Below are 25,066 nucleotides of genomic sequence, written 5' to 3'. Positions count from 1 at the left end.
TGATGTGGGGCTCGTTCCCAGGACCCCAGGATCACGCCCTGAGCTGAAGGCAGATGCTTATCCACTGAACCACCCAGGCACCCATTTTTATGGAATCTTTAGGATTTTCTACATATAAGGTCATGTCATCTGTGAACAGAGATAATTTGCTTTTCTTTTCCAATTTATATGCTTTTTATTTATTTTTTGCCAAGTTGTTCTGGCTGTAACTTTGAGTACTATGTTCAATAGTAGTGGCAAGAGTGAGCATCCTTGCTTTTTTTCCTGATCTTAGAGGAAAGCTTTCAGTTTTTCACTATTGAGTATGACGTTAGTTGTGGCCTTTTCATATATAATATTTATTATGTTGAGGTAATTTTCTCCTATTCTTAGTTTGTTGAATGTTTTTATTGTGAAAAAGCATTGAATTTTGTCAAATACTTTTTCTTTGTCAATTGAGATGATGTGATTTGATTTTTGTATTTTTATATGTAGTATATTACATTGATTGATTTTGAACCATCCTTGCATCCCAGGGATAAATTCTCCTTGGTCATGGGGTTTAATTTTTTCTAATGTGCTGTTGAATTCAGTTTACAAGTACTTTGTTGAGGATGTTTGCATCAATATTCATCCAGGATATTGATCTGTAGTTTTTTGTGGTATTTTTGTCTGGCTTTGGTATCAGAGTAATGTTGGCCTCCTACAGTGAGTTTACAAGTGTTCCCTACTCTTCATTATTTGTGAAAAGTTTGAGAAAGATTGGCATCAGTTCTTCTTTAAATATTTGATAGAATTCTCCAGTCAAGCTATCTGGACCTGGGCTTTTCTTTGTTGGGATGTTTTTGATTACTGATTCAATCTCCTTATTATATGTCTGTTCACATTTTCTATTTCTACATGATTCAGTCTTGGTAGGTTGTATGTGTCTGGGAATTTATCCATATCTTCTAGTTTATCTGATTTATAGGTGTACAGTAGTTCATAGCATAATGTCTGTTATAATCCTTTTTTCTGTTATAATCTGTTATATATCTGTTATAATCATTTTTTCCTTCCATATCTTTTTTTAAAATTAATTTCTAAGTTAAATAATTTAATAGTAATTTATGAATTTTAGAAAAATATTGGTGGGGCACCTGATTGGCTCAATTGAGTGGGCATCTGGCTCTTGATTTCAGTTCAGGTCATGATCTCAGGGTTGTGAGATTGAGCCCCTGTCGGGCTCCATGCTCAGCTTGGAGTCTGCTTGTCTTTCCTCTCTGAAATAAATAAGATCTTAAAAAAAATATTGGTAATTCCCCCAAGGCAAGAAGGTTTTGTCACTTTTGTATATTTTATCATTTTATATATATAATCTATATTTTATATAAAATATTTAAAAGTATTTCTGTAGATATGTACAATTATTAATTGCTATTTTTATGTTACTACACTATTACTTTTTCTAAAAGGACTTTTGCAATTTTATCTTTTGTCTAATAGAATGGATTATAACTTTTATGGCTAAGAAACCACAAGTTTTTAGAATTATACCAGTTTGTATGTAAAGGGATAGAAACAGCACAAAATGAAAAGAATTCTTTGGATCTCCAAGTTTCCATGGGCTGGAAAAGGCTGATTAACTCATTTGCAAACACAGCACCTTTTTTGTGAACAAGAAAGAATGAGTTGGAGGGCAAAGAGCCGAGAGTCTTAACTGAACCTCAGAGAACACCTCTTATGGAGTAGGACTAACCCATGAACAGTTAACTGGCAATATATACCTGGATGGACTACACAGTCTCTGTGCTGTAATCATTACTCTGTGCCTCCTCTCTCTCTTTTCGAATAGGATTGTATGTAGTCGTTATCCCATGTCAGTTTAGTAATTGTCTGTTGAGTATGTACTAGAGACAAATAATTTGTGTTCACAAGCCTTCAGATTGAGAACAGTTCTCAAGAGGCTATATCTACGGGACTGCACTAGAAAAACTTTATCTACAGCTGGACCTGAATATAAATGATGAGATCTTAGACTACATTGATCTCAAAGTCTGATGGGATGAGGCCTAGATGGGTTGTGAATTGTTACAGCCATTGCAAAATACACTGACTCCTCTCACTAAGACCTCTGAAGCCTCATCCAGTTAGTTAGACTTTGTATATTCCAAAAACGGCAATAACAGTATCTCCCAACCCATAAGCTCTTCTTATTGTGTGACCTTATCACTTTGCCTATCCAGGGGAGTCTGTGTCCCCTCTCCTTGAAGCTGTTTGGGTCTCTGTGATTGCCTTGACCAATAGAATAAGACTGAAGTGATGATGTGTAACTTTTGAGATTGTATGTCACAAGATGCCTTATGCTTCTCCTTTGCCTTTTTTGGTTGCTCATTCTTAAAACCCAGGTACTGTGATATGAAACTAAATCCAAGGAGAAACCTTGGTGAAGAGGAATTGAGGCCTCTAGCCCAGAGCCCTGGCTGAGCTCATATAGTCAGCATCAGCTTGCAAGCCAGTGAATGAACCATCTTTAAAGCAGACCTTCTAAAAATAATAATAATAATAATAAAAATAATAATAAATAAATCAGACCTTCTGCCTCCTGTCGAGAGGCTCTGCTAATGTTACATCGATCAGAGATGAGCTTGCAGATATATGAACCAAATAAGTGATTTTTGTTATTTTAAGCCATCAGGTTTTAGAGTACTTGGCTATACACATAGTGATATATGCTCAGGACACACTCTTCAAGTGATCTCATCTGTTTCTATGCCATTAGCTATACCGATTCTCAGAGCTGAACTTTGAGGTCAAATTTTTCTTTGGACTTCCTGACCCATATATCTAACTACTAATTAGATGTATCTCTCCTTAAGCTCAATATGTCCAACATCCGTGTGTTGTCCTTCTCCACCATCTGTTCTTTCTTCATTATCTTGGTTAATTTACTATCCATTCTTAGCAGAAACCTGGGAAACCATTCTCAATTCCTGCATCTCCCCACATCTAATTTTACATCTTAAATATCTTTTGAATTCTTCATTCTAACAGCCAGTGCCTTAATCAAGATTTTCACCATCTCTCATGTTCTATTTTAGTAATAGTAACTGATCCGGTCTCTATTCCTCCCCTTTTTTTTCCCCACTCCCTTTGAGTTCATACTTGCCATAGCTAGCAGAGTAATATTTTTAAATATACATGTTACAATATTTCTTACAACTTCTAAATAGTTTCAGTTCATTTACAGAAGAAAGCCCCATTTTCTTTTTTTTTAATTTTTTTATTATTTATTTATGATAGGCACACAGTGAGAGAGAGAGGCAGAGACACAGGCAGAGGGAGAAGCAGGCTCCATGCACCGGGAGCCCGACGTGGGATTCGATCCTGGGTCTCCAGGATCGCGCCCTGGGCCAAAGGCAGGCGCTAAACCGCTGCGCCACCCAGGGATCCCGAAAGCCCCATTTTCTTAGGAGGATATAATGGCTTTTAATGATTTGCCAGATCTCCGTCTTTATTGCTTGTTCCTGTTTTTCACTTTTTAATGGTGAATTGCTGATTTTTCCAAACATGCAAAGAAGGAACCGGGTCTTCCTATTCCTTCAGGCTGTTCTACCCATTCAGTTGTAGGACTGAGGTCCCCACTTTCTTGCTGTTTGTTGTCTGGTGTTGCTCTCAGCTACTACAGACTATTCTCAGATCCTGGCCATAGGGCCTTCTTGAAGAATTGCTGCTTCCTCCTTCAGAGCCAGCAGGACAATCTCACTGTCTTATGCTATGACAGTCTTCTACAATGTAACCTAATCAAGATAATCTTACTGTCTTGTGCTGTACAGTCTTCTACTTCTACAGTGTAACCTGATCAAGGGATTGGGATTATCCAAGATTTGTGCACCAGAAATCTTGGGGGCTATTTTAGAATTCTGACTACCATAGGTGAGTATCAGATTTTCTCTAGAAATGTTTAGGAATAAAAAAAAAATCCTCAATAATTGCAAAGCATGCAAGAAGGCATCTTCCTGTGTATCTGCTTTTATCCACTATTTGGTTACTCAATGGGCTCTTTCATCCTGGCAATTCATATTCCTTCAGTTATGGGAAACTTTGTTTTTATTTTAGAGATAATATCTTCCCTTCTGTTTTTCCTTTCTTTCTTTCTGGAACTCATAGTTGGGCATTGGACCTCTTGACCCAGTCCTTTACCTTTATTACATTTTCTCCCTATTTTCCATCTTTTGCTGTATGTACTTTCTGGCAGAATTGTTCAGTTTTATTTTTTGTTTCTTTATAGATTCAGTATCTTCCCATCACCTGGAGTTTATCAGTGGTGGTTTTCTGAACCTGCTTCCTGAATAGTCCTGAAAACTGTGTTTTCTGAAAACTGTGTTTTCTGCATGTTATCTGTTTTTCTGTTTGTCCTGGTCTCTATGTTTTATTTTAGAGGTTTCCCTCAGATGTGTGTTACTCCTTGGGTATCTGTTTGTGATTTAGAATATGAAACTAAAAAGCTAATTAGAAATTCTGAGAATGTAGATGAGACTTGTTAATTCTGAGCTTTATAGGGTGATTGGACCTTGGCTGCTTTTTAGTGAACCCTAATGTCAGTATCCTTGGGCTTTTTCTTGGGGTTACTCTTGATTCTCAGAAAAGGATCTTCCAGTCTTCTGTTGGGAGGACAAAAGTCTGGCCACTTATATTCTGGGAACTGAGTGGGTTGGGAGTTGGGGGCGTCTTAGCATTTAGTTACTTAATTCCCCACTTTTGGCATGGTATTCACACTCTCAGATTTTCTGAGGTCCCCCCAGATTTCTTCTGGTGTGAGGGAGGAATAGTTGCCTAAATTCATAGAGTTGGGAGGAGAATCTCAGGATCTAACTCCTCCAAAGCTTTTACCTATTCTTCTTATTTCAGAGTCTTCCTGCCACTGCCCCCTCCAGTATTTCTCCTCTGGTTTCAGAGATACCAGGCACTGACAAATCCTGAGCAATTTTAGGATGCTGCAGTTAAAATTTAATTGTTTCGTAGCTTTCTCTCTCATGGCTTAACGGTTTTGCCTTGTTAGATTCTCCTAAGCTAGTTATTATTCTGTTCTTCAGCTTCCAAAAATTTTTTGTCTTTTCTCTTTTCCTGTCTTCACATATGCATGTTTATCTTCTTTAAAAAAAAATCTTCCTGCTATAGTTTTCTTGGGATTTCTGGAGGAAGTAAAATTAGATGTATATATTCAAGCTGCTGTCCTAACTCAGATGTTCCTCATTGTTCTATAATGTGTCATTTATTATATGTTAAATTCTTATATGAAGGAATTTATACCTTAGTTATTCTATTTCATTTGAAATATCTATTTATCAGTACCACACTGTTTTATTAATTGTTTTCTAAAAATTCTTTTTAATATGCTTATTCCTTGTGGTTGTAATTTCATGTCTAACTCTTTGTAAATGTGTTAGTTTTATAATGCTTAAGCTATGTAAGTATATTGGGAGGATGAACCTCAGGAAGTATTGAGGTCATTTCTGTTAATATTGGATTTATTTTACAGACTTGTTTTCTTTTTTTTTTTACCCATGACTTTATTAATAAGAATTAGAGTTTAAATCTGAATGTTGGAACCCTATTCTTGGACAATGAAGATCTTTTGTTCTTTTTTTAAATGAAGACTGAAGTTACTGAAGACCCTCAACAGGTTTCAACTATTCATCTCCAACTAGGATTACCACTAGTTTTTATTGTTAGTCAGCAAGCAACATATGAAGCTGACAGAAGAACTGCAGAATGGGTTGCTTGGCGTCTTCTGGGGAAAGCAGGAGTTCTACTCTTGTTAAGGTATCTTAAACATAAAATATTCACTGTATTTAGTAAAACACTAGAATTTTTCTCTTTTTAAAATATGCTAATATATTGACTTGTAAATAAACCCAGATATCTCTAGTAAATTCTAATATAATTAGAATCACTTGCTGAGCTAAAGTCTGTACATTAATTATTAGCTTGATTAAAATTTAGACCTTTAAACTTTGCTAAATGAAGATGTAGATTAAGATGGAGACTAGAACATCTAGTCTGAATTTATGTCTAAAACTTAGATCACTAAATTGTAATCTTTTTTCATAAATTGTTTTTAGTGTAAGAACTTATATTCTGTTTTATATTGACATCCTGGATGACTGTTCTTCAGATTAGCTGTATAAAACATTTATTTCCATTTTTCAAAAGGGACTCTTTGGAAGTAGACATTCCTCAGCATGCTAATGTGGTCTTCAGAAGAGCAGAAGAGGTTAGTCATTTTATGTATTGGTCTACAATGTCTGCTAATTATTTAAAGAAAGTTAGTAAATGTGGTCATAAAGTAACATATGCTTATTACAGAAAAGAAATTCTATAAATTGCCACTATTCAAAGATTATTGCTGTTAATATTTTGGTGTATTTTTTTCCATTTGTTAATTTTTCTTTTTTCTCATGTTCCCATATATGTATTTTTTAAAAGAAAATTAAGAACATGCTATATATCCTACTTTTCATGTAAAGTTATATTTAATTACTTCCTGTTGTGCCTTTGTGCACTGTTTTGAACATCACTGATTCTTTCCTTCAGCTAAATTTCTGGAGGTGAAATTTATCAAGGAAATGGGATTTTTTTAAGGCTGATAGAATACATTGTCAAATTGCCCTCCAGAAACCAGCAAGGTTTGGAATTACTTGTTTCTCCTATATCTTTGCCACTACTGAGCATTACCTTTAAAAAAAAAACTTCTCCATAGACAAAGTTCCTGTTTTAATTTGCATGTTTTTGGTTATTAATGCGGTTGAACATTTTTTTAAAGGCTTATTTCCCATTTATTTTGCTTTTGTAAATTTCTGTTAATGTCTCTGTTTTCTTATATTTTTCTTAAATGTTTTCTTAATTATTAAGAACTCTTTAATTCTGAACATTTCTAAGTATTATATAAATATGCAAAACATGGGCAGCCTGGGTGGCTCAGCAGTTAAGTGTCTGCCTTCAGCCCAGCGCGTGATCCTGGACGCCCGGGATTGAGTCCCGCATCAGGCTCCCTGCATGGAGCCTGCTTCTCCCTCTGCCTGTGTCTCTGCCTCTCTCTCTCTGTCTCTGTGTCTCTCATGAATAAATAAATAAAGTCTTTTAAAAAATATGCAAAACAATATATTTATGAACTGCCAGACAGGTTTTTTGTTTGTTTGTTTTTTAATTTAAGTGATCTCTGTAGCTAATGTGGGGCTTGAACTCACGACTACAAAATCAAGAGTTGGATACTCTACCAACTGAACCAGCCAGGTGCCCCTGAACTGCCAGACAATTTAAATTCTCTTGCCTATGTCTATGGCATGAATAGACAAAAGTGACAAGACTTGGATTCTGTTCCATCTGGTTCTGGGACCAGATAAGTGAATTATCTTCTCTAAGCTCAGTTTTCTCATTTGTGAAATATTCTAAAACCTTCCCTTCTAACTTACAAGAAGTTTTATAAGACAAAATAGGAAAATACTTTGAAAACTGTACTATTGTTCAAATGTGTATACTATAGTATAGGGCTAGTATGCTCTGCTTTTTGGTTAGGTCATGGAAAGAATACTTTCTGAAGCTTTTTTGCTTGTAGATAAAGATCCTTAAATAAGAAAATATAATATTTATTATTGGGAAATAGGTTTTATGGAAAAATTAAAGTTCATGCTGGTTTCTGAGTTTAGATGCCTTAAATTGTTAAAATATTATAATTTTGTATAGCATGAGGTAAGATAGGTTATAAGATAACTATCTCTGCAAAGATGTCTTCTGTAAAGGGTAGAATAGTTTTTTCTCTGAGTTTCTTTATTGAATTTGGTGCAAATATATATATATATTTTTAACCTTCTCATCAGGGCAATAATGTTCATCCTAAGATTGTATGATCAGTCATTTTTTTTTTTTTCTCTCTTTCCCTTTCCAGGCAAAGAGTTTGAGGGCCCTTAAGTATAGAACTGGTTGCATAGATAGTATCGTATGCTTATATTACTACATTACAAGCATTGTATAGTAAATTATAAAATGTATCTTTTAATATTACATTTATTCTTCAGAAGGTTTTTTTTTTCCTATGGTAGTAATTAGCAACATAGTATTAAGAGTTTATGCTATAGAATCTTATTGCCTAGTTCACATCCTACTTTGTAACTCTGGGCAAATTACTTGATTTCTGTATGTCTCTATTTTTTTTTTTCATTGTAGAGTAGGGTTAACAATACCTATTTTAAAGAGTTGTTGGGTCAGTGTATTAAAAGAAATAATGTAAAGTGCTAAATTAGCACAAGGTACAATACATTCATAATTGCTCAATAAATACTAATATTCATCCATTCATCCTTTCCATAAGTATTTATTGTGTACCTGCTTTGTTTCAGACTCAGTTCTAGGCTCTAAGGACATAGCAGTGAACAAAAACAAGTTTTTGCCCTCATGGAGCTAATATACTAGTGGCAGGAGATGAATACAAAACCAGTGTAGCTAGAATGTCACATGGTGTTAAGGACAATGGAAAAAAAGTCAAGATAAGGTGAGAGAGTAGTCTTGGAAGACCTCACTGCTTAGTAATACTAAAGCAAAGGAATATACCTGTGGTTATGTGGGGAAAGAGTATTCTGGGCTGAGAGGACACACATACAGAAGGCTTAAGGAGAAGAGTTGTTTGTGTTTTAGCATAGTATTACGAGTAATATATTAATGCTTAGGATCTTTCTTAGTATCTAAGTTTTTAAAAGCCCTTTTTAATTCCTTTTTTTCAGTGTTTTTAATAAAATCAAACTAAAAGTAGAAAAATAGAATGAACAACCATATACCTATTACCTAGATTCAACAATTAATATTTTATCATATTTGCTTCACCTATAATTTTTTCTGAAACATTCTAAAGAATGTTAGATATCGTGACATTTACCCATAAATACCTAACATGAATCGCTAAAAATTAGTTATTCTTCTGTATATAATCACAATCTTATCACACTTAACAAAATTAACAGTGACTTTTTAATATCATAGCCTAATCTCCTAGCCAGTTCATATTCAAATTTTCTCATATTAAAATTATTTTCTACAGATGGTTTTGGGGAACCAAAATTTAGTTAAGGATTATGAATTACATTTGGTGTGTTTCTTAAATCTCTCAATGTCTTAATACTCCGTCTCCTTTTCTTCCATGATAGTGCCTTTTAGATAAATGGACCAGTTTTTCCATATTCTGGATTTGTCTGTTTCCTTTTGCTGTTGTCTGCCTTATTTCTCTGTACCCTTATGTTTTCTAAAAACTGGAAGTTAGGTTGCTTAACTCTATTAAACATTTTGGGTAAGAATACTTCACAATGCTGGCTTATTTGCCTTTTATCTTATCCTAATGTGGATGATGTCTGGTTTTCTCACTTAATGATGCCACATTTGATTACTGAATTAAGGTGGAGACAGCTAATTCTCTCCATCATAAGATGCATTTCCTCTATCCAATTAGCAGATAAACTGTAGGTAGAAATGCAAATAAAACCACAAGAGATACCATACTACCCCCATGCCTGGAATAGCTAAAAATTTAAAAAGTAATAATACCAAGTATTTTCAGGAAGGTGGAGTTACAAGAACTTTTGTATATTGCTGCTAGGAGTGAAAATTGGTACAACGGAAACTGGAAAAGTATCTGGCAGTGCTTCTTAAAGCTGAAGCTACATATATCATATGAATCACCAATTTCATTCCTAAGTATTGGCCAACAGAAATGCATATACATGTGCCCCAAAGGATAGCTACAGTAATGTTCTTAGCAGTTAGTATTTATAATAGTCCCAAGCTGGAAATAACACATATCCATGAGCAACAGAATGGGTGAACAAATACATGTATACATACAGTACATACTAGTATACTCATATAATGAATACATCAGTGAAAAAGAATAAACTGCTTTTAAATGTAACATGGATAAACCTCACAAATAGTGTTGAACAAAAGAAGTGGTCACAAAAAGAGCATAAGCCATATATAGTTCTATTATAAAAATTCAAAAACTGGCAAAATTTATAGATGGTAATGAAAGTCAGAATAGTGATTACCTTTAGGTGAGTGTAATGTCAGGAAAAGGCAAGAAAATATGGCCTCTGGGTGTGCTGGTAATGTTCTGTATCTTTTTTTTTTTTTTTAATTTTTTAATTGGAGTTCAATTTGCCAACATATAGCATAACACCCAGTGCTTATCCCGCCAAGTGCCCCCCCTCAGTGCCCATCACCCAGTCACCCCAACCCTCCACCCACCTCCCCTTCCACTACCCCTTGTTCATTTCCCAGAGTTAGGTGTCTCTCATGTTTTGTCACCCTCACTGGTGTTTTCACTCATTTTCTCTCCTTTCCCTTTATTCCCTTTCACTAATTTTTATATTCCCCAAATGAATGAGACCATATAATGTTTGTCTTTTCCAATTGACTTATTTACCTCAGCATAATACCCTCTAGTTCCATCCACGTCAAAGCAAATCGTGGGTATTTGTTGTTTCTAATGGCTGAGTAATATTCCATTGTATACATAGACCACATCTTCTTTATCCATTCATCTTTCAATGGACACCGAGGCTTCTTCCACAGTTTGGCTATTGTGGACATTGCTGCTATAAACATTGGGGTGCAGGTGTCCCGGCATTTCACTGCATCTGTATCTTTGAGGTAAATCCCCAGCAATGCAATTGCTGGGTCGTAGGGCAGATCTATTTTTAACTCTTTGAGGAACCTCCAAACAGGAACAGTTTTCCAGAGTGGCTGTACCAGTTCACATTCCCACCAACAGTGCAAGAGGGTTCCCCTTGCTCCACATCCTCTCCAACGTTTGTTCTTTCCTGTCTTGTTAATGTTCACCATTCTCACTGGTGTGAGGTGTTATCTCACTGTGGTTTTGATTGTATTTCCCTGATGGCAAGTGATGTGGAGCATTTTCTCATGTGCTTGTTGGCCATGTCTATGTCTTTCTCTGAGAGATTTCTGTTCATGTCTTTTGCCCATTTCATGATTGGATTGTTTGTTTCTTTGGTGTTGAGTTTAATAAGTTCTTTATAGATCTTGGAAATTAGCCCTTTATCTGATACATCATTTGCAAATATCTTCTCCCATTCTGTAGGTTGTCTTTTAGGTTTGTTGACTGTATCTTTTGCTGTGCAAAAAGCTTCTTATCTTGATGAAGTCTCAATAGTTCATTTTTGCTTTTGTTTCTTTTGCCTTCGTGCATGTATCTTGCAAGAAGTTAATGTGGCCAAGTTCAAAAAGGGTGTTGCCTGTGTTCTCCTCTAGGTTTTTGATGGAATCTTGTCTCACATTTAGATCTTTCATCCATTTGAGTTTATCTTTGTGTATGGTGCAAGAGAGTGGTCTAGTTTCATTCTTCTGCATGTGGATGTCCAATTTTCCCAGCACCATTTATTGAAGCGACTGTCTTTTTTCCAGTGGATAGTCTTTCCTGCTTTGTCGAATATTAGTTGACCATAAAGTTGAGGGTCCACTTCTGGGTTCTCTACTCTGTTGCATTGATCTATGTGTCTGTTTTTGTGCCAGTACCACACTGTCTTGATGACCACAGCTTTGTAATACAACCTGAAATATGGCATTGTGATGCCCCCAGGTATAATTTTCTTTTTTAATATTCCCCTGGCTATTCAGGGTCTTTTCTGATTCCACACAAATCTTAAGATGATTTGTTCCAACTCTATGAAGAAAGTCCATGGTATTTTGATAGGGATTGCATTAAATGTGTAAATTGCCCTGGGTAACGTTGTCATTTTCACAATATTAATTCTTCTAATCCATGAGCATGGAATATTTTTCCATCTCTTTGTGTCTTCCTCAATTTCTTTCAGAAGTGTTTTGTAGTTTTTAGGGTATAGATCCTTTACCTCTTTGGTTAGGTTTATTCCTGGGTAATTTATGCTTTTGGGTGCAATTGTAAATGGGATTGACTCCTTAATTTCTCTTTCTTCAGTCTCATTGTTAGTATATAGAAATGCCACTGATTTCTGGGCATTGATTTTGTATCCTGCCACATTGCTGAATTGCTGTATGAGTTCTAGCAATCTTGGGGTGGAGTCTTTTGGGTTTTCTATGTACAGTTTCATGTCATCTGCGAAGAAGGAGAGTTTGGCTTCTTTGCCTATTTGAATGCATTTTATTTCTTTTTGTTGCCTGATTGCTGAGGCTAGGACTTCTAGTGCTGTGTTGAATAGTGGTGAGAGTGGACATCCCTGTCGTGTTCCTGATCTTAGGGGAAAGGCTCCCAGTGTTTCCCCATTGAGAATGATATTCACTGTGGGCTTTTCATAGATGGCTTTTAAGATGCTGAGGAATGTTCCCTCTATCCCTACACTCTGAAGAGTTTTGATCAGGAATGGATGCTGTATTTTGTCAAATGCTTTCTCTGCATCTATTGAGAGGATCATATGGTTCTTGTTTTTTCTCTTGCTGATATGATCTATCACATTGATTGCTTTATGAGTGTTGAACCAGCCTTGCATCCCGGGGATAATCCCACTTGGTCATGGTGAATAATCTTCTTAATGTACTGTTGGATCCTATTGGCTAGTATCTTGTTGAGAATTTTTGCATCTGTGCTCATCAGGGATATTGGTCTACAATTCTTTTTGGTGGGGTCTTTGGTTTTGGAATTAAGGTGATGCTGGCCTCATAGAACAAGTTTGGAAGTGTTCCATTTCTTTCTATCTTTCTGAACAGCTTTAGTAGAATAGGTATGGTTTCGTCTTTAAACATTTGATAGAATTCCCCTGAGAAGCCTTCTGGCCCTGGACTTTTGTATCTTGGGAGATTTTTGATGACTGCTTCAATTTCTTCCCTGGTTATTGGCCTATTCAGGTTTTCTATTTCTTCTTGTTCCAGTTTTGGTAGTTGTGGTTTTCCAGAAATGCGTCCATTTCTTCTAGATTGCCTAATTTATTGACGTATAGCTGCTCATAATAAGTTTTTTAAATCGTTTGTATTTCCTTGGTATTGGTGGTGATCTCTCCATTTTCATTCATGATTTTATTAATTTAAGTCTTTTCTCTCTTCTTTTTAATAAGACTGGCTAATGGTTTATCTATCTTATTAATTCTTTCAAAGAACCAACTCCTGGTTCTGTTGATCTGTTCCACAGTTTTTCTGGTCTCAATTTCGTTGAGTTCTGAGTTCAACTTTGTAAAAATTCATTGAACTCTGAACTTACAGTTTTTGTTCTTTCCTGTGTGAATGTTATATTTGAATAAAAAAGTTTACTACCACAATATCTATGTATACATCAAACAAATTTGGTTTGACTTTACTTGCTCTACTTTTTAACTCTGGTATTATTTCTGCAGAAGTAAAAAATTACTCACTTTTTAATATTAAAAAGATGAAGATATGTGATCAGAGAACAAACACAGTTATTTTATAACCTTATTCTAATTTACTTGATAGTTGGATATTAGCGAAAGAAATTGTAATGGTGGAATAATCTCATGGGACTAGATTTGGTATTCTTAAAGTACCTGGGGGCAGGTAGTAATTTTATGTTTTTAGCTAAATTTTAGTGGAATTATTTTAGGATGAGATATTATTTTGAATTTCTGTGGAATATCAAAATAGTTTTGTTTGGCCCTTTTTTTAATTAAGTTTGTGTGTGTGTGTGTACACACATGTATATATATATTCCTTTTATATTAAAGTAGGACATGCTGTTATGTGTGAAATGTTTCAGACTTCAATATAATGCAAGTGTGGACAAGAAGCAAGTGAAACTTTCAGTTCTTTTTTGCCATTTTTTTTTCAGTAGTGCACACTATCTTTATATAAAGTATGTTTTGGAAACTTTTCATTATGATTATGGAATTAACTTCCTTTTTCTGTTTCATTTAATTTTAAAACTGAAGTTCAAAGATTTAGTTTCATTTTAGTGTCAAACAAGTAAAATGTTTTTATTAAATTGCTGTTATATTTTTAGTTGTGGTTTTAAAAATGAATGTATTTCTAGGGAGTGCCAGCGGAATTTTTGGTGTTAGATGATATTGATTCACTAATATCCCATGTGGAAAGTAATGTGCACGTTGAAGAAATTCAAGAAGATGAAGATGAGGACACGAAAAGTCCAAATATGGGTAATACATTTTGCGATGCTCTTTCTCCCTCCAACCCCCATTCCTACTCGTCACCCGTAAGATCAGTGAAATTTAGATGAATTAACTTACTCAAAGAATGTTTTGACATTCAAGACTACGGGTAACTTGGAGAAACCTATTTTGAATGACATTTTGTCAAGTTGATTTGGTGGAAAAGGTAAGGATGCTGTATTTTATTTAGTGTGATGCCTTTCATTGTTACATGCTAGGCTTCCAGCTTTCCGCATCTGTGCCTTTACCTTCTGAATCCATTCTTTCAGCCTTACTGGTCTACTCCATGTTTAAAAATGACCTAGGACCACAACATGGTATTTTACTTTTATTTTTTCCTATTAGGAAATGAAATTCTAATAAATGTTGTTGTATTTGTAGTTGTAAATAAGTCTAATTGTTGACAATTTGGGAGTAAATTTCAGTAACATTTTAAAACCTCTTTTTTTAACATGCTACATTTCTTTTTATTGTACTTATTCCTTATATTTTTGAAGTATTCTATGGTTTCAAGGCTATTTTCCTACACATTATTCACTTTGATTGTCATCCTCTAAGTTAGCTGATGTCACCTTCATGTTGTAGCGGAAGAATCTGTTTTAGCAGGGTTGAGTAACCTACCCAAGGTTGCACAAATGGCATGTGGTGGAGCCTGGACTAGAACTTAAGCGTTCGGACTTGAAATCTTATGTTTGATCATTACTGTTACTGATACCTCTTTAGCAACATTAATCCTATTCTGTAATTGCTCACTTACTTTTTTCTCCACTAGTCTATAATATCTCTAAAGTAGGGATTATGTATTGTTCATTTTTGTATTGCATTTAGTATATACTTGAATGTTTTACAGAGTACTATTATAAGCGCCAAGAAGGGAGTAATTTACATATTCTTTTTGGGAGATCCATTCATTATTTTGATCAGAATCTATATTATAAATTTAATGAGGGCTTTGAGCTTCAATGGTTACCAGTGACCAGTTTCTTGGTTTGAGCTATGTTCTAATTCTTTTCTAATATGCAGAAGTTGGAACTGCTCATGTTTTAAGCCAGAGTTCTCCTTAGTATTGTCATTACATAGACCTGTGGTTTGGTTTCTTTCTTCTGGCTCTGTTTCTATCATGCTTCATATGTTCTATCCTCCAGTTAAGGGAATTGTCCCTCTATCCACTTAATCAGGTCTTGCCCTTAGTGGGAGGTGCTTGTTTCAAGACTTCCTTATTGGCATATCCCCTTGGTTTGCCATGTGGTGTGACTTTCTCTTTCTTCTCTGCCTGCCTTCTCTCCCCAGCCTAGTTCTAGGGTTCCTTATACAGCTTTGCCTTTTGTTTGTTGTTTTGTTGTGGGTTTTTTTTTTTTTTTTTTTGGTCTTACTTTTCTAGGTCTGTAATTCATATTGGCCCAAAATAGTGTATGTCCACATAATACCCCCCTTGTTTTATTCCATTTGTATAGGAAAAATATGCAGTATAGGAAAGAGTTTGTTACCATGTGAGAGGACGACACAAAGAAAAATGTCCTTCAAAGGAAATGGACACAGAATGAATCAGAATAAAGTGGACTGAATTCTACAAAAGGACAATATGGAAAAGATATTAAACTCACGTGTGTGTATATTGATAAATAGGTGAAAGATAGAACTAAAGAGTGGATCAATTTTAAAGTGACAGCTTATTGAGAGAATAGAAAGGAGAGAAAGGAAGTGTTGGAAGAAGTGAACAAGAATGGGTTAAGAAGTAAGAAAGGACTGGAAGGATAAGGAAAATATGTGAAGAAAATAGGCCTTTTTAAATTTTGGTATTGGAGTTCTAACTTGTTAGTGTCATGGAATGTGGTGTTTTTAAGTTCCTTTAAGTTAGTGTTGTACAACTCTTAATGTTTAAGATTTGAACACTGAGGCCCAGAGAGTTATGTGCCTGACTAGAGTCACACAGCAGAAAGCTGTGGAGATATACAGTAATTCAGATCTAGTATTTTATTTTATAGTATTAAAAATCATATGAAAATAATACTTTTTAAAAACTGTTTTCCTCCATTCATCTTTCTTTCTGTGTTATTATAAGGAATTATGAACTTACCATAAAGTAGATGGGATAATAGAACAGATCTCCTGGTATCCATTACCTGGACCCACCCAACCACTATCAATCCATGGCTCTCCTATTCTAGTCACTGCCCACTCCTGATCATTTTGTTGCAAATCCCAAATACATAATTTTATCCAAAAAGATTTCCCTATGTATTTCAGATATATAAGGATTCTTCTTTTAGGATGGACATAATGAGCACTGGGTGTTGAATGCAACTGATGAATCATTGAATTCTACCTCTGAAACTAATAACAGAATATATGTTAATTAAATTGAATTGAATTAAAAAAACACAAAAATTAAAATGAACATAATTGGGGACCTGGGTGGCTTAGTCCAATTGAGTATCCCAACTCTTGATTTCAGTTCAGGTCATGATCTCAGGGTCATGAGATCAAACCCTACGTTGGGCTCTGTGCTAAGCATGGAGCCTGCTTGGGATTCTCTCTTTGCGCCTCCCTCTTCCCCCCTCTCCACCTAGCTTGTACTCACTTGCTTTCTCTCTTTCTCTCTCTCTCTCTCTCTCTCTCTCTCTCCCTGGGGAAAAAAAAGAACATAATGCTATTATTACATCTAAAAACTAATAGTAATTTTGATATCACTAGATAGCCAATCAATGTTTGCATTTTCATTTGCATGCTCCTTCATGCCACTGTGCCTTTGCACATGCTGTTCCTTTTGCTCTGTATGCCTATACTGCCTTCCTTCTGCCTACCTAAGTTTATTTTCTTTTTTTTTTTTTTTTTTTTTATTTCTTTTAATATTCAGCTAGTGTCAACTCTTTTAGGAAACTTTGTCTTTCTAATCAAGTTAGTTACATGTCCTTTCAGTTTTTCTATATAATCTGTACAAACCTCCAACAGAATATTTAAAAATGCAAAATGTGTTTTTTTTACCCCAGACATGGGTGGATAGATGGATGGATGGGTGGATAAATGGATGGGTCTGCTGGTTTGTTGGTTGGTCTGAGTTAATGATAGGTTTTTATATATTCAGAATCCATATAACTTGATGTACTTATAATATAATCTAAAATTCTTGGCTCATATGGCTCCTTATGATCTAGCTACTGCCTAGTCTAGAGTTTTCTCATGCCATTTACTCCTTCGTCCTATCTTGTTTTAGTCAAATTTGCCTTGCCTCAGTATATGCTAAGCTATATGCTAAGCTCTTTTATGTTTTAGAGCCTTTGTATATGTTTTTCTTTTTGCCTAAGACATTTTTTTTTTTTTGGATTCTCTAGCTGGAAGGTTTTGAATCTCCCAATCTAAATTTCCCTATTACAATCTCTCATGTATTCCTTAAACTGGCACAATTTGTAACTATGTGTTTATTCAGTGATCAGTTTATTGTCTCACTTTTCTGTAAATAGAAGCTCCATGTGGTCAGGGACTGTTTCGTTTACTATTTTCTGTTAATGTCTGTTTTGTTTACTATTTTCCCTAGTGTTGATCAGAGTGCTTGTCATCCAGTGAAATTTGTATTTATGTTAGTTTTGCATTTATATATACATTAATTTATTTTTGAACATTTTAGATGTTCAAGATGATGAAGTGGCAGAAACTGTTTACAGAGATAGGAAGAGACCCTTACCTTTGGAACTCACTGTGGAACTAACAGAAGAGACATTTAACACGACAGTAGTGGCTTCTGATAGCATAGTGCTTTTCTATGCTGGTTGTGAGTATGAGCCTTCAGAGGAGGCAGTATTACACATTAGAGCACTTAAAGTTGGCAGATTTTATTTTTGCATTCTGTATATTGCATGTTGTCAAATGACATAGTTTTCATATGTTCCAGGTAGACTGCACATTTTGAAGGATTTACTAATTTAGAAAAATTATTATGATTCAGGCTAATGATTTTTTTTAAAGCTTTTATTTATTTATTTGATAGCACAAACAGAGGCAGAGGCAGAGGCAGACAGAGGAAGAGGGTAGGCTCCCCACTGAGCAGGGAGCCCAAAATGGGGCTCTATCCCAGGTCCCTGGGATCATGACCTGAGTGGAAGGTAGATGCTCAACTGACTGAGCCACCCAGGCCCCCCCGCCCCAGCTAATGATTTTAATATATTAACTGTTCTTATGGATCTATAGGACATATATTGCTTTTACCTTCAAATAATAGCCCTTCAACTATATTCTTTGCAATATGAGTATAGACAATTAGTTGCCTTTGGAATCCTCTTGAATGTGTGTACAATATTGAGTACTGTATATTAGAATATTTCTTATGAAGAAATAACAATTTTGGGAAGCCCTATAAATCTGTGTTTGTTAATGTATATGTATGGATCCTTTGGAGAGATATGCGTGTTGCAATATTTGTTGAATTTTTATTTTAATGTAGGGCAAGCAGTATCCATGGCATTTCTGCAATCCTATATCGATTTGGCAATTAAATTGAAAGGTATGTAATGTGATATGCATGTTTATTTTCTTGATTCTCAGCTGTAGCCATTTGTAAAACCATGTCATGCTAAAGATGAAGAAAACCACTTAAAATTTCATGTCATTATATTTGTGTCTCCAGTGTTATGTTAATGAACCATGAGTTTCAGAGAGGCTCAGAAGCATTCATTTTGGCTCTCTTCATGGAACTGTGTTTAGTATATAGTAGAGAGCCTATGTATTAAGTACTTGTGGCCACAGTTAATCTAGTAATCTTTTTGGCTGAATTCATTCAGTAAATATTTATTGAGAGCCTACTCTGAGCCAGTAACTATTAAATATTATTAAATAAATATTAAATATACTTAAACAAAAATGTGACAAATAAGACTCAGTCTCACAGTCTAACCAAACATGTAAGATCTCTGTTCTTGAAGCTATTCATATAGCTCCTTGTGGACTGGATAGCCAGTGGATCTTAATAGCCAAGATCTTTTAACTGTTCTATGAAAATATGCTCCAGTGGTAGGCAATAAGAATTCAAAGAATGGACTTGAACTCAGAATATCTATCCTGTCATCCCAGCAAAGACATAGGGAGAGGTAAGGAGAAATAATGTTGGATTAGGATAATGTTTTATAAACATTTGAATAAGACAGAATGTATCATGCTTCATATCTGTAATATGATTTTTTCCTACTGTTTTTTTTCCTTAGAGATTCTAGTTAAATAAGCTTATTCTTTTAGCTATTTTACGAATGTATCCACCATTTAGTTTTTTGGGGGCACTAGCTTAAGCTCTTTCAATTTTTAGTAAGTTCTTTTCAGTAGGTAGCATACCTTATACATAGCTCACTGGATTTGGTATATTGCCTTAAATTGTAGAATACTTGATGTTTAATAATTGTTGAATAAATGAATAAGTTAATACTGTAGAATTTAGTGGAAAATGTCTACTAGTATACAACTTATATACTGGGAACTTTTGTGAACTCAAGAAATTAATTCCAGAAAGTCAATCCTAAATATAACATGTTCTATGGTAATAAAAACATCAGAGATTTAAAAAATCACTTTGAACCATTTTTCCTCAGTTCATTTCTCAACAATGTTTGATCCAACTTCTGATTATTTCATTCCCCAAGTGAAGATGTGATTAAGACTACAGATAATGTGATTCCTAATCTTTTTTTTTTTTTAAAGCAAATCCTATTACTCTCTTTCATATTCTCTTTGAATTCTTATTTGCCTACCATTGGATTTCAGATTCTGTAGTTGCAGTCTTTAGAAAGATCTAAATTTCTTCTTTTTGGTTCTCCAGCCACACTGGCAAAAAATTAGAAGAAAGAAAAAGGGGTGGTAAATATAAACCATAAATGAAGGAATAACTAGATAATGCTGTGAATAATAGAATTAACCCCTCACCTAGCCCATTTGTCAATACCAAATGAAAATGGGAACAGAGTTCCTTACTTTCTTCTCTATTGATGATCAAATAAAGAGGCTCCCTGGCCCCTAGAGACACATAGTATAGGTAATTGTTTTGCATCTACATTGAAGCCCATACTACAACTTTGTAAATTAGGAGAATATTGTAATACTTTGGGTGTTCAGTCCTGTAACCTTGCACATTGGCTACATGGGAAAAAGCCACTTTTCATCTAAGACGGTGAAGAATATTTCGGTCACAAGGTGGCAGCAAATGTCAAGTTTTTATATACGTACCTACTATCTGTAGCTAAGAGGATCTGTTTATTTTTCCTTTAAATTAGGAACACTGTTTGAAATTCCTGCATTGATAAAGTATAGGGGGGATGTAATACTGCAGGCATCTTAGACTCTACTAGCAGATGAACATGCAAAAGGGACTCAAAAAAGCAGCAAAGGAGGTGGGGAAATAAGCCAAATAGGGGAAGGGGTTGCAAAAATCAAGGGAAGAGAGTTTCCAGTGGAAGTAGTTCATGCTGATGAGAGGTTAAAATAAGAATGGGCTAAAAAATGTTGTCAAGTCTACACAACTGAGTTTCCTACATTAATATTTATAAAATGTGCATTTCCTTTTGTTTAGGCACATCCACTATGCTACTCACTAGAGTGAACTGTGCAGATTGGTCTGATTTATGTACCAAGCAAAATGTTACTGAATTTCCTGTTGTAAAGATGTACAAGGAAGGCAAGAATCCGGTGTCTTATGCTGGTATGCTAGGAACTGAAGATCTCCTAAAATTTATCCAGCTGTAAGTATTCAGCTTCTCCCTAAGACTTTTAAATTTTGAGGTCTGTAAATCTTCTAATTGCCATACTTTGTTGACACACATTGAATAGATAAGGAGTAGTGAATTGAGATCATAAGATAAACATTGGTGGGGAGAGCTTATCCACATTTCTTCACTTTTAGGGAGATAGAAATTTTGTTTAATGAGAGTGATTTTTTTTTTATTATTAGAATAGTATTTAGTTGTCTTTATTTTGTCAGATATTTATCCTGTGGAATATAGTGTTTGCTAACATCAATATATTTTATTCTTTTGTAAGCTGAAAACTATCTTTAAAAATTAATTTTGAATATACTTATATATTCACCCAGCAGCAGGATTTCATGCCCAGTGAACATAACATCTGTACAAGAAGCAGAAGAATATTTAAGTGGGGAATTATATAAAGACCTGATCTCCTACTCTAGTGTGTCAGTGCTGGGACTATTTAGCCCAAACATGACAACAGGTAAGTAGTTATGTAAGTTAAAAACTTGATTGCTAGTTTTTTAAAAAAGTAAATTAATATCTGTTTAAATTATTGAGAACTCAAATGATAGAATTTTGAAAATTAAAAAATTAGAAGAAAAAAATCTAAAATTATTTAGAGTTAAATTTTGATATAATTCCTTCCCTCTTCTTTCTGTGTATTGCATATTTATATATATTTTATTGTAATCGGGCTAATATTGTGTATCTAGGTTAGTATCTTGCTGTTTCTATTTAATAGTACATGGGTGCATTTTTTTTCCATTACATGGGTGATTTAATATATTTAAAAAGCATCATGACTGTATTTTTGGATACATATACCATAATTTTACTTAACTGTTTCCAACAAATAACATCTGTTGTTTCCCTTTTTTCTTTTTGCCATAAAGAATATTTTTATTTATGCATCTGTGTGAATTTAGACTGTTTAATGGGTATAGAATCCCAATAGGAGGATAACTTTATGTTTTCTGTAAACTATGTGTTACATATGTTATTCATTTTTAAAAATGGGATTTTAGTGCTTGTCTAATGAATTACTATGAAATTTTTATGTATTAAGGATATTCTTGTTATTTTGTTTCAATTATTTTCCCCTAGTTTGGTTTTAGCTTTAATAATTTTATGTTTAGTGGCTTAAATTTTGTTTTCAAATTTATTGATTTTGAGATTTCTTCAGTGGATTTCAGTTGGAGAAAATCTCTGTCATCCTTCTTAATTAATATTCACCTGAATTTTCTTCTTGCTTTAATTTATAGTATTTTCTTACTCTAATTTATAGTGTCTCCTTCTTTAAATATTTTTTCTTTTTTTAAAATTGTGATAAAATACATGTAACAAATTTACCATCTTAACCCGTTTCAGCATATAGTTCGCTAGTGTCAAGTATATTTACATTGTTGTGCGCTAATCTCTAGAACTTTTTCATTTTGCAAAACTGAACCTCTGTACCTGTGAAACAATTCTGTGTCCCTGTTTCCCTAGCCCCTGGCAACCTCAATTCTACTTTGTAACTCTGTGAGTTTGACGACCCTGGATACCTCCTATAAGTGGTATCATACAGTATTTGTCCTTTATTGGCTGGCTTTTTTCACTTAGCACGATGTCCTCAAGGTTTATTCCTGTTGTGTCATGGGTCAGAATTTTACTTTTAGGGGCCCCTGGGTGGCGCAGTTGGTTAAGCACCCGACTCATGATTTTGGCTCAGGTCTTGAGCTCACAATCTTGAGATGGAGCCCTGTGTGGGGCTCTGAGCTCAGAGAGGAGTCTCCTAGAGTCTGCTGTCTCTAAAATAAACCAAAAAAAAATAATTTCCCATGTGATGTGGTGAGCACTAGGTGTTATACTATATGTTGGCAAATTGAATTTAAAATAAAAAAATAGAATAAAAAGAATTTCATTCCTTTTAAAGGCTGAATAATATTACATTGCATGTAACACATTTTATTTATCCATTCATTTGTTGATGGACACTTGGGCTGTTTTCACCACCTCTTGGCTATTGTGCATAATGCTTCTGTGAACATGAGTGTGCAAATATCTCTTCAGGACCCTGCTTTCAGTTTTTTTTGGATATATACCCAGAAGTAGAATTGCTGGGTCATATGATAGTCCTGTTTTTAATTCTTTGAGGAGTTACCATACCGTTCTCCATAGTGGCTGTACCATTTTATATTCCCACCAATAGTATACAAGAGATCTGATTTTTCTAGGTCCTCACCAACACTTGTTATTTTCTGTTTTTTTGATAGTAGCCATTTGTAATGGGTGTGAGGTTCTGATTTGATCATGGGTTTGATTTTCACTTTCTTAATAAGTAGTGATATGGAGCATCTTTTTATGCCCTTGTTGGCCATTTGTATATCTTCTTTGGAGAAATGTATATTCAAGTCCTATGCCCATTTTTAAATCAGGTTGCTGTTGAGTTGCAGGAATTCTTTATTTATTCTGGAAATTAACCTCTTATATATATATGAATTGCATATATTTTCTTCTGTCCCATAGGATGCTTTTCTACTCTGTTGATTGTGTTCTTTGATTTTTTATATAAGTTTTTAAGTATTTAGAATTTTTGTGCATGGTATGAGGTTAGGGGCCAACTTTATTATTGTCTGAATAGTTCATTCTACCATCACCATATTAAATCCATGTCTGTCTGTATGTGTGTATATAATCTGTTTAAATGTTTTTTTTAAAGATTTTATTTATTTATTCATGAGAGAAACAGAGAGGGAGAGAGAAAGAAAGAGAGAGAGAGAGAGAGGAGAGAGAGAGAGACCCAGGCAGAGGAAGAAGCAGGTCACGCACGCCCTGAACTGAAGGTGGCACTAAACCGCTGAGCCACCAGGGCTATCCAGATTTTTTCTATTTTATTCACTTTTATCTCCCTGTTGATACCTAATCTGTTAGTTTTTATTTTAAAGATTTATATATTTGTTTTAGAGAGTGAGACTGAGCAAGGGGAGGGCAGAGGGAGGAAGAGAGACAAGCAGACTCTGCACTGAGTGCAGACTGACAATGGGCTTGATCCCAGGACTCTGAGATCATAACCTGAGGTGAAATCAAGAGTTAGACACTTACTGAGGCACCCAGGCACCCCTCTAATCTATTAGGTTTATAATACATGTTGAATATGTAATTGAGTCAACTCTCTTGATTGTATTTTATACATTTTCTTATCTTTATTTTTTTTTTTGCCTGTTGGCTCTTCCAGCTAAACTTTAATCATTTATACATACATATTGTCTAAACTTATTTGTGTTTTTGTTGCTTGTTTTATGCTTCACTAGTATTTCTTTAGTTATTTTGGTCTACATGGAGTATGCTTCTTTTGGTTTTATTTTCCCCAGAGCTAGAGAAGATGTTCTTTAAAAAAAAAAAAAAAATATATATATATATATATATATATATATATATATATATATATATTAGAATCTATAAGATTAAAGACCTCTTCGATGGTTTTGACTCCTTATGACTGCTTTTAATTTCTTCTGTTACCTTTTTTTCTATATGATCCTCTATAGTCTCATATTACAGACTCATTATCATTATTGCTGACCTTTAATTTTTTTGCATTATATATTTCTCTTTCAAATATTTTTTACATTTTTCTAATTTTTTTGTATATTTTTTTATTGGAGTTTGATTTGCCAACATATAGTATAACACCCAGTGCTTGATCATAAAACTTAACCCTAAGCAATCTGGCAGCAGTCAGAAACAGGAAGATGAAATTTTTGCTGTCTTGTCATCATCATATAATAAATGGGAACATAAAAGTTAGGATGCTGACTCACCCACAGAGAAAACTTTTCCCTGATTGTAAATGCAGAGAGGAATTTTTCTTTATATATATATATATATATATATATATATATATATATATATATATATATAAAAGATCACCATAGGGAACAGTATACTTTATGATAGTTCTATACAAATGATAAGATTTACACATAATTATCTCTCAACAAAGGTCAAAAGTATAAGGCACCTGGGTGGCTCAGTTGGTTTTAAGCACCTGACTCTTGGTTTTGGCTCAGGTTATGATCTCAGGGTCATGAGATGGAGCCCTGCATCAGGCTCTGTGCACAGCTTGGAGTCTCTCTCACCCACCTCTTCCCCTTCTGCCTCCCTCTACTCACATGTGTGCATGCATGAATGCTCTCTCTCAAATGAATAATTTTTTAAAAAAGGATAATGTCAAACAACATAGAGATT

At 34.5% G+C, this 25,066-nt stretch overlaps 1 protein-coding gene across 6 annotated transcripts in view; it reads left to right on the top strand.

The window, feature by feature from the left end:
* Positions 1-25,066, top strand: part of TXNDC16 (thioredoxin domain containing 16) — a 121,555-nt gene that overhangs the window by 68,225 nt on the left and 28,264 nt on the right. For 4 of the 6 annotated variants that reach the window (XM_072838566.1, XM_072838563.1, XM_072838565.1 and 1 more), the window contains 7 exons: positions 5,618-5,784; positions 6,175-6,235; positions 13,979-14,102; positions 17,740-17,883; positions 18,553-18,612; positions 20,662-20,830; positions 21,181-21,317. In XM_072838566.1, the coding sequence (XP_072694667.1) occupies positions 5,618-5,784; positions 6,175-6,235; positions 13,979-14,102; positions 17,740-17,883; positions 18,553-18,612; positions 20,662-20,830; positions 21,181-21,317 (862 nt within the window). The remainder of the gene's footprint in view (positions 1-5,617; positions 5,785-6,174; positions 6,236-13,978; positions 14,103-17,739; positions 17,884-18,552; positions 18,613-20,661; positions 20,831-21,180; positions 21,318-25,066) is intronic. The other 2 variants (XM_072838564.1, XM_072838567.1) reach the window with 2 other exon arrangements.

The sequence above is a fragment of the Canis lupus genome, chromosome 9 (assembly GCF_048164855.1).
Source record: "Canis lupus baileyi chromosome 9, mCanLup2.hap1, whole genome shotgun sequence".
NCBI lineage: Eukaryota > Metazoa > Chordata > Mammalia > Carnivora > Canidae > Canis > Canis lupus.
The sequence above is the reverse complement of the archived record's forward strand: the minus strand, read 5'-3'. Positions and strand labels throughout refer to the sequence as shown.